Below are 9,775 nucleotides of genomic sequence, written 5' to 3' on the forward strand. Positions count from 1 at the left end.
ACGCTATGGTGGATTCGGGATCAACAACTTGTTTTGTGGATTCTGAATTTATAGCAAGGCATCAGATTCCTACTGTTCTCAAGGCCAGAGCCGAGTCGCTCCATGTTGTTGATGGTAGTGAAACTGCTGCGGGTAAAGTGACCCACCAAGTTCCTTTGTCCCTCTCTTTTCCTAATTATTCAGAAACTTTGGTTTTTCAAATCACGAAGCTTGGGGGCTACCACATCATCCTGGGGAAATGCTGGCTCGACGCCCATAACCCGGAAATTTCTTGGCCTTCCAATACGCTCAAGATATCGGTTACTTCTACCGCCGATGGCAATGCTGTGGCAGCTTCTGATTCTTCTTCTTCTTCTTCTTCTGTTTCGACTGCTTCTACTGATTCTGGCGCTTCGTTTGATTTTTCTTATACAAAAAACGACAAAAATATTGCTTCTACCGCTGGCAGTCAGATTGAGGGATCTGCTCCTGCTTCAGCCACTTCACCCCTTCCTTCTTTTATTGCACAATCGTCAGCTGTGTCTTGTTCCTGTGTGACGGTGTCGTCTCAGGCTTTGCATCGCTTTGCCAAAGCTGAGAAACTACAGATTTATCGTGTCACCGCTCAGGAAGTCCTGGATTATCTCAATCAGGAGGACCTAACTCCGGAACAAGAGCATGCACGGCTCCTTGAACGCATCCCGAAGAAATACCATGACCTACTTCCTCTGTTCTCTCGAGAAGGTGCTGATCAACTACCACCTCACCGGGACATTGATCATGCGATTAACTTCGTTCCCGATGCGAAATACCCCAAGGCCCCGCTGTACGATATGACTCCACTCGAGTTGCAGGCTGTCAAAAAATATCTAGATGGCATGCTTGCTAAAGGCTTTATTTCCTCTTCCTCTTCGCCGCTGGCTTCCCCGATTCTTTTTGCTAGGAAGCCAGGCAGTTTACGATTCTGTGTGACGGGTTTCACTAAGTATGAGAGAATCTCATAGTTATGACCAAATGCTGTTTATTATCTTTAACATAGGGAAGAAAAGAAAGAAAAGGAAGAAGAAAATCTAAACTAAAGATGGGGGAACTGGCTCTGCTTTATAGGCGTTCGACAATCCAGTTGTGTGCGCCCCACCAGGGCAACCAGCCCTATGACCCCTGTACAATAAAAGTGGAGCAACATCCGTGCACATAAAAGTGGGTCCCGACCCTTGTGACACAAAAAGTGGGTCGCACCCTGGTCGACTAAAAGTGGGTCCACAAACCCTAACCCGAAAGTGGACCCAACTTCAAATCACACAAAAAGTGGGTCAACATGGATCAGCCCAAAGATGATCCAACATCGGGTCCACGACCCGTAACATTACCCCCCTCCTCTCGTCCGTGTGCGGGGGCCTGTCCGGGCGTCAGCTTCTGGTACGCCCACATCGTCTTCTGTTCCAAACTCGGCTTCAAACATCTCAAGCGCTTCGGTGTCCTCGAAATCAACGCGCGGTCTCCAATCTGGCTCTGCGTATCCGGCCCATTTGACAAGAACTTCTCTGCGGTAGCCTCTTCCAACGCGTCTCTGGCGGCTTCTCAGGATTCGTTCAACAAGGTACTCGGGTTCGCCGTATTCGTTTTCTTCAATTGGCGGCGGTTGCGTGTCGTCCGTTTCTTGCGACGGGAACGGGTTCTGGCTGGCGGGCTTGAGCAAATCGACGTGGAATCTCGGGTGAACATTTGTCGGCACGTCCAACTCAACAACGTGGGGAGAGACAATCTTCCTGACTTTGTACATCGCGTTCGTCCAGGAAAGCTTCTTTGATAGCTGCGGCGTCGAAATATTCTTGAGCTTTAGCCACACGGTGTCTCCGACTTCGAACCGAACCTGGGGGCCTCTCGATCGGTTGGCCTGATCTTCCATGTCCTGTTGTCGCGCTGCCATGGCTGCCTGTGCTAGCTCCCAGCCTTCGTGGAGTCTCTGAATGAACTTCTCGGCGTCTCGGTGTTCTAGCCTTCGCGGAACGGACTCTTCTGCTGTAACTTGCTCGATTGGGCTGACGTGATAACCGTGCGTCAGGAAAAACGGACTCATTCCCATCGAGGTATTCCGGTTGTTGATCGCCAACATGGCCGAGGGGAGCAAGTCTGGCCAATCATACTGCGAATAGGTGATGAACGATCGCAAGTATGTCAAAACTTCTTGATTCATCCGTTCCGTTGCGCCGTCAGTCTGTGGGTGGAAACCTGTCGACAACCGTTGTTCGATACCAGTAAGCTTGCAAAGATGAGTCCAAAACTCGCTCGTCCAGTTAGTGCCTCGATCAGAGACCAGCGCGCGCGGGAAACCATGGTGCTTCCAGTAACACTGCAGAAAACTCTCTGCACATTGTTCGGCCTTCATCGTGTTCATGGCTTCCAAGGCAACACCTCCCGTTAGACGGTCAACAATCACCATCAGGTAGCGGGGATCTCCCGATTTCTTCGCGGGGAGCTCAGTCATGAAGTCTATACCCAGCTCCGAGTGGGGTCGCTGCGGGATCGGAAGCGGCAACAGTAATCCCTTCTTACGCTCGCGCCACACTTTCGACCGCCCACAAACATTGCAGTTCGCACAAAAACGTCTCACATCTCGCGATATACCTGGCCAGAAAAACTCGCGGGACAGAATGGCAAGCGTGCCGTCGCGTCCGGGGTGGCCTGTGATGTGTGAGTCGTGCGTCTTCTGAATCAGTGCCGTCCGTAGGGGTTCCCATTCTGGAACAAACAACTTGTGGCGATATAACAGTGCTCCACGTTGGTCGAATTCGCACTCGGCTATGGATATCGTTATCTTCTTGGTCAGCGACGGGGGAAAACTTCGTTCGCCTGCTGCCAAAGCTTGGTACATTTCCTGCATATCCGAGTCGTGGTCCTTCGCTTGGTCCCAAAGCTCTTGGAGGTGCGGTTGCACAAACAGTCGTGATCCGTCCGGGACATTGTCGGGGCTTTCTGCGATGTCACCAGCTGCCACAGGCACCGTTGCTGTGTGGGGAATCCATTGGTCCTTGATGAGCTTCATGATCCGAGACTTCAGGCGGTCGTCATCTTCGCCTTGCGGAACATCTTGCTGTCGTCGACTGAGGGCGTCGGGCTTTCCACTCTTGCTGCCTGACCGAAACTCCAGCTTAAAATCGAACTCCGAAAGCATCTGCGACCACCGAACCTGGCGCTCCGAAAGTTTGCGAGTCGTCATGAAATACTGTAGGTTCTTGTGGTCGGACAAAATCTTGAAAGGCGCTCCCAAACTCTTAAGTTCGCCTCGCCATTCCTCAAGGCACTTAACCACTGCCAAAAGCTCCTTGTCATGAATCTCGTAGTTAACTTCGGCAAGCACTCAACTCTTCCAGCTATAGTCCGTACTTTCGTCACCCACTTGTTGTAATCGTCGTCGGGTAACTTCTTCGGAGTGAGGTGGTACTGTAATGTGTCGTTGAGGGCCGCATCTATGAATAGGATCTTGCATCTGTCGGGCCAATGCCAACCTCCACAGGCGCTCAGCGAATATTCGTAGTCTTGCAGAAACGCGTTGAAAGTCTGCGCTTCTCCCATTCTCATGGTCATCAACTTCTGACCTGCCTTCATCACAGCTTGCTTGTCGGTGAACTGGTCGTTGATGTGTTCTAAAAGCTTCTCCCAGTCCCAGTCGTGAGCTTCCCCTTGATCGAGCCAAAGATCCAAACGTGGCTGCTGGCTTTGGGGAATACTCATAAAGATTTCGAAACATATTTCGCTGGGAGTGAGGCGGTGGCGATGGCTGATCCGGGCTCTAAGCTTCAGTTGATTGAAGAAACGCTTGAACGAAGAGGGCTGACCATCCCACTGGGGCCATGAGATATTGTGTGTGGGAGAGGGGGAACATTGTTGGCTCGATAACAGCTGATGCACTGACTGTAACAACTGGAACGTGGTAACATCAGGCTGCGGGTTGACTTCGGTCTGCTGGGGCATGGTGGCGACCTAGGGTGGCAACGTGGCGGGGAGGAAAGGCGGAAAACTGGGGGTCCTAGGGCTCAACATGGCATAAGATTGCACTTGCCCAAATAGGATAAAAACAAACAGGTAGAACAGGGATAGGAACATATCCAAATAGAGGGATGAAAACTGTATATAAAACTTCTTGAACGGATCCCGTAACTCCAGGGGATCGTGAGAAAACTCAAGAAGATGTTAAAGATAATATGTGACGGGTTTCACTAAGTATGAGAGAATCTCATAGTTATGACCAAATGCTGTTTATTATCTTTAACATAGGGAAGAAAAGAAAGAAAAGGAAGAAGAAAATCTAAACTAAAGATGGGGGAACTGGCTCTGCTTTATAGGCGTTCGACAATCCAGTTGTGTGCGCCCCACCAGGGCAACCAGCCCTATGACCCCTGTACAATAAAAGTGGAGCAACATCCGTGCACATAAAAGTGGGTCCCGACCCTTGTGACACAAAAAGTGGGTCGCACCCTGGTCGACTAAAAGTGGGTCCACAAACCCTAACCCGAAAGTGGACCCAACTTCAAATCACACAAAAAGTGGGTCAACATGGATCAGCCCAAAGATGATCCAACATCGGGTCCACGACCCGTAACATTCTGTGTTGATTTCCGAGCCGTCAATGATATCACCATCAAAGACGTAACTCCTCTGCCTCGGATCAATGAATCACTGCGCACGGCGGCTACGGGAAACATTTTTACAAAGCTGGATCTGAGAGCTGCGTACCACTTGATTCGCATCAAGAAAGGTGATGAATACAAGACAGCTTTCAGAACTCGATATGGCATTTTTGAGTACAATGTGATGCCGTTTGGGCTCACCAATGCTCCTGCCACGTGTCAGAAATATGTCAGCGAGGTCTTGTCGGAGTATTTGGACATATTCTGTGTCTGTTACTTGGATGATATCCTGGTGTTCTCTCTGAACCAAGAGGAACATGATGTTCATGTGCGCAAAGTCCTGCTAAAATTAGCGCAGGCCAGTCTGTTTGTCAAGGGTGAAAAATGCGAATTCGACAAGACTGAAACTACCTTTGTTGGCTTTGTTATTTCAGCCGATGCTCTGAAGATGGACCCCGCTAAAGTTGCGGCTGTCCGTGAGTGGGAGGCTCCCCGAACTGTTAAGGGAGTCCAGTCCTTTTTGGGTTTTGCCAATTTCTATAGGAGGTTCATCCGTGACTTCTCTAGAATCTGCACACCTCTCTTCGAGTTGACTAAAAAGACGCAATCTTTTGTCTGGTCCTCTGAATGTGAGGCAGCATTTCACACCCTGAAGGACCTTTTCTGCTCTGAACCTATCCTCAAGCACTTTGATTACCTGTTGGACACTGTTATTGAAACAGACGCGTCTGACCGTGTAATATCTGCCGTCATGTCTCAATACCACCCGACTGACAAGGGGCTTCTACTACACCCCGTGGCCTATTTCTCTCAAAAAATGAATCCTGCCCAGTGTAACTACGGCGTAGGTGACAAGGAGTTGTTAGCCATTGTGGAGTCTCTAAAGTCGTGGCGATTCATGGTTGAAAGTCTGGAAAAACCTGTTCTGGTATTGACGGACCATCGGAATTTAGCCGTTCTTAAGCAAATTCCGGCCATGAACAGACGGCAAGCGAGGTGGGCTATGGAACTGAGCGAGTACCGTTATGTCATCACTTATAGGCCTGGCTCCTTGAATTCTAGAGCTGATGCCCTGACCAGACGCTACGAAGACCTCGTTTCTTCTTCTTCTGAGGAGGATAAAGAGCTGTGTGCTCCTATTATTCCCCCTGAAAATTTTATTGGTACCATGTCTTTGGTAGACGAGGTAAAAATCGCGCTATCCACGGACAAGTGGGCTCTTGATGTTATTTCTGCTCTTCGAGGCCAGTCGACCAAACCTCCAGATGTGGACCTCAGTGTCTGCAGGCTTGACAATGACGGTCTTTTGTTTGTCAACGACCTTCTATATTTGCCGAACGAGGATCTACGAGTTCGTGCATTGAAGAATTGTCATGATATTATGCCTAGCGGACACCCTGGACAAAAGAACACTTTTGAACTTCTTGTTCGGGAATACTGGTGGCCCGGGATGCGTCGTGATGTCATCCGGTACATCCGAAATTGTGAGGTCTGCCAACGGATCAAGTCCGCGCGACATAGTCCCTACGGTCTACTGAAACCTCTGACCATTCCGCAAGCTCGGTGGACATCTGTGTCCCTTGATTTTATCACCGGCTTGCCGGTCTCCAATTCTTTTGACATGATTCTCGTTGTCATCGATAGGCTTAGCAAAATGGCTCACTTTATACCTTGCGATTCCTCGCTGGATGCTGCAGGTTTTGCTAAGCTCTATTTGTCAGCAGTGTATAGGCTCCACGGTCTGCCATTGGACATTGTGTCCGACAGGGGTAGTCTGTTTACGTCGGCTTTTTCCAAGGCTTTAGCCAAACTGTTGGGCATAAAGCAAAATGTGACGGGTTTCACTAAGTATGAGAGAATCTCATAGTTATGACCAAATGCTGTTTATTATCTTTAACATAGGGAAGAAAAGAAAGAAAAGGAAGAAGAAAATCTAAACTAAAGATGGGGGAACTGGCTCTGCTTTATAGGCGTTCGACAATCCAGTTGTGTGCGCCCCACCAGGGCAACCAGCCCTATGACCCCTGTACAATAAAAGTGGAGCAACATCCGTGCACATAAAAGTGGGTCCCGACCCTTGTGACACAAAAAGTGGGTCGCACCCTGGTCGACTAAAAGTGGGTCCACAAACCCTAACCCGAAAGTGGACCCAACTTCAAATCACACAAAAAGTGGGTCAACATGGATCAGCCCAAAGATGATCCAACATCGGGTCCACGACCCGTAACATTACCCCCCTCCTCTCGTCCGTGTGCGGGGGCCTGTCCGGGCGTCAGCTTCTGGTACGCCCACATCGTCTTCTGTTCCAAACTCGGCTTCAAACATCTCAAGCGCTTCGGTGTCCTCGAAATCAACGCGCGGTCTCCAATCTGGCTCTGCGTATCCGGCCCATTTGACAAGAACTTCTCTGCGGTAGCCTCTTCCAACGCGTCTCTGGCGGCTTCTCAGGATTCGTTCAACAAGGTACTCGGGTTCGCCGTATTCGTTTTCTTCAATTGGCGGCGGTTGCGTGTCGTCCGTTTCTTGCGACGGGAACGGGTTCTGGCTGGCGGGCTTGAGCAAATCGACGTGGAATCTCGGGTGAACATTTGTCGGCACGTCCAACTCAACAACGTGGGGAGAGACAATCTTCCTGACTTTGTACATCGCGTTCGTCCAGGAAAGCTTCTTTGATAGCTGCGGCGTCGAAATATTCTTGAGCTTTAGCCACACGGTGTCTCCGACTTCGAACCGAACCTGGGGGCCTCTCGATCGGTTGGCCTGATCTTCCATGTCCTGTTGTCGCGCTGCCATGGCTGCCTGTGCTAGCTCCCAGCCTTCGTGGAGTCTCTGAATGAACTTCTCGGCGTCTCGGTGTTCTAGCCTTCGCGGAACGGACTCTTCTGCTGTAACTTGCTCGATTGGGCTGACGTGATAACCGTGCGTCAGGAAAAACGGACTCATTCCCATCGAGGTATTCCGGTTGTTGATCGCCAACATGGCCGAGGGGAGCAAGTCTGGCCAATCATACTGCGAATAGGTGATGAACGATCGCAAGTATGTCAAAACTTCTTGATTCATCCGTTCCGTTGCGCCGTCAGTCTGTGGGTGGAAACCTGTCGACAACCGTTGTTCGATACCAGTAAGCTTGCAAAGATGAGTCCAAAACTCGCTCGTCCAGTTAGTGCCTCGATCAGAGACCAGCGCGCGCGGGAAACCATGGTGCTTCCAGTAACACTGCAGAAAACTCTCTGCACATTGTTCGGCCTTCATCGTGTTCATGGCTTCCAAGGCAACACCTCCCGTTAGACGGTCAACAATCACCATCAGGTAGCGGGGATCTCCCGATTTCTTCGCGGGGAGCTCAGTCATGAAGTCTATACCCAGCTCCGAGTGGGGTCGCTGCGGGATCGGAAGCGGCAACAGTAATCCCTTCTTACGCTCGCGCCACACTTTCGACCGCCCACAAACATTGCAGTTCGCACAAAAACGTCTCACATCTCGCGATATACCTGGCCAGAAAAACTCGCGGGACAGAATGGCAAGCGTGCCGTCGCGTCCGGGGTGGCCTGTGATGTGTGAGTCGTGCGTCTTCTGAATCAGTGCCGTCCGTAGGGGTTCCCATTCTGGAACAAACAACTTGTGGCGATATAACAGTGCTCCACGTTGGTCGAATTCGCACTCGGCTATGGATATCGTTATCTTCTTGGTCAGCGACGGGGGAAAACTTCGTTCGCCTGCTGCCAAAGCTTGGTACATTTCCTGCATATCCGAGTCGTGGTCCTTCGCTTGGTCCCAAAGCTCTTGGAGGTGCGGTTGCACAAACAGTCGTGATCCGTCCGGGACATTGTCGGGGCTTTCTGCGATGTCACCAGCTGCCACAGGCACCGTTGCTGTGTGGGGAATCCATTGGTCCTTGATGAGCTTCATGATCCGAGACTTCAGGCGGTCGTCATCTTCGCCTTGCGGAACATCTTGCTGTCGTCGACTGAGGGCGTCGGGCTTTCCACTCTTGCTGCCTGACCGAAACTCCAGCTTAAAATCGAACTCCGAAAGCATCTGCGACCACCGAACCTGGCGCTCCGAAAGTTTGCGAGTCGTCATGAAATACTGTAGGTTCTTGTGGTCGGACAAAATCTTGAAAGGCGCTCCCAAACTCTTAAGTTCGCCTCGCCATTCCTCAAGGCACTTAACCACTGCCAAAAGCTCCTTGTCATGAATCTCGTAGTTAACTTCGGCAGGACTCAACTTCTTGGAGAAAAACGCAACCGGACGCAACTTGCCGTCATCATCAACCTGGGTGTGAGCGGTTCACTAAGTACAAGAGAGTCTTGCAGTTATGACCAGAATTATTACGGATAGGGCCCAAGGAAACCATTAGGGTTCTAGAAAGCCAACGACTCAGGACAATGATAGGTTCCAGAGGTGGACAGTCAGGCCTGCGCGGATATACGGCCGGGAGGAGAGGATAGAACTCTCTAGGTCGTATGGTCGGTTTGAGGTAAAGAGGCACACTCAACTAATTGATCTTATAACACACGGAAGGGAATAAACAATCACAGGAACACTGAGGTAACGAAGACGACAGAAGGTACTGATGCAATGAAGGCTATCAAGAAACAAGTGATAATTAAAGATATAGTACTAAAGAAGAAGGTACTATCGAAGAAGTGATACTATAAACTAGTATACAAAGAAGAATGGCAAAAGGGGTGTATGTGATTGTTAAGCTTGGGGAGCAAGAGTTAACCTGATCACACAGGGCAGAAGGCAACGCTATTTAAGGCGTTGCAGATTCTGACAACAGAGATCTTCCCAAGCTAGAACCAAATCACAGATAACCGAAAGTGGGGACATACGTAACTCAACGTTACCAGACGCTACTATCAAACCGGATGTTAGTTCACGAGATAAACCAACACGGCAGCAGCAGAACTGAAAATCCCTCAAGACACCCAGGCAACGATATGTCGCGTTACAGCGATATCGGCCTAACAGGTGTGGGCCCCACGCTCAAACGCTGTTGACACAAAAGGAACGAGAATAGCAGTCAACTCAGAATAAGCTGCATCAACTGCAGAGTACCGAGTTACCTAATAGCGATGATCTATAGTGTGCAAGCCGGCCACACCCGAGTAGATAAACCGGAGTGACACCTCAAGGTTACACAGACCACCAAGTGGTAT

At 50.1% G+C, this 9,775-nt stretch overlaps 3 protein-coding genes across 3 annotated transcripts; 1 reads left to right on the forward strand and 2 right to left on the reverse strand.

Moving 5' to 3' along the window:
- Positions 1-1,345: 1,345 nt before the first annotated feature.
- Positions 1,346-3,954, reverse strand: BROUX77_001524 (uncharacterized protein; the record flags this gene model as incomplete). The annotated part of the gene is made up of 3 exons (XM_073745963.1): positions 1,346-3,327; positions 3,489-3,736; positions 3,896-3,954. 3 exons carry the CDS (start codon positions 3,952-3,954, stop codon positions 1,346-1,348), a joined length of 2,289 nt encoding a protein of 762 aa, XP_073609759.1.
- A 582-nt stretch (positions 3,955-4,536) lies between these two features.
- On the forward strand, positions 4,537-6,477 carry BROUX77_001525 (uncharacterized protein; the record flags this gene model as incomplete). Its single annotated transcript, XM_073745964.1, has 1 exon — positions 4,537-6,477. One exon carries the CDS (start codon positions 4,537-4,539, stop codon positions 6,475-6,477), a length of 1,941 nt encoding a protein of 646 aa, XP_073609760.1.
- Positions 6,478-6,839: 362 nt separating this feature from the next.
- Positions 6,840-8,693, reverse strand: BROUX77_001526 (uncharacterized protein; the record flags this gene model as incomplete). Its single annotated transcript, XM_073745965.1, has 1 exon — positions 6,840-8,693. One exon carries the CDS (start codon positions 8,691-8,693, stop codon positions 6,840-6,842), a length of 1,854 nt encoding a protein of 617 aa, XP_073609761.1.
- Positions 8,694-9,775: the final 1,082 nt, after the last annotated feature.

The sequence above is a fragment of the Berkeleyomyces rouxiae genome, assembly GCF_048999995.1.
Source record: "Berkeleyomyces rouxiae strain 22BRR77 chromosome Unknown BrBRR77_ptg000001l, whole genome shotgun sequence".
In the NCBI taxonomy this organism is placed as follows: Eukaryota; Fungi; Ascomycota; class Sordariomycetes; order Microascales; family Ceratocystidaceae; genus Berkeleyomyces; species Berkeleyomyces rouxiae.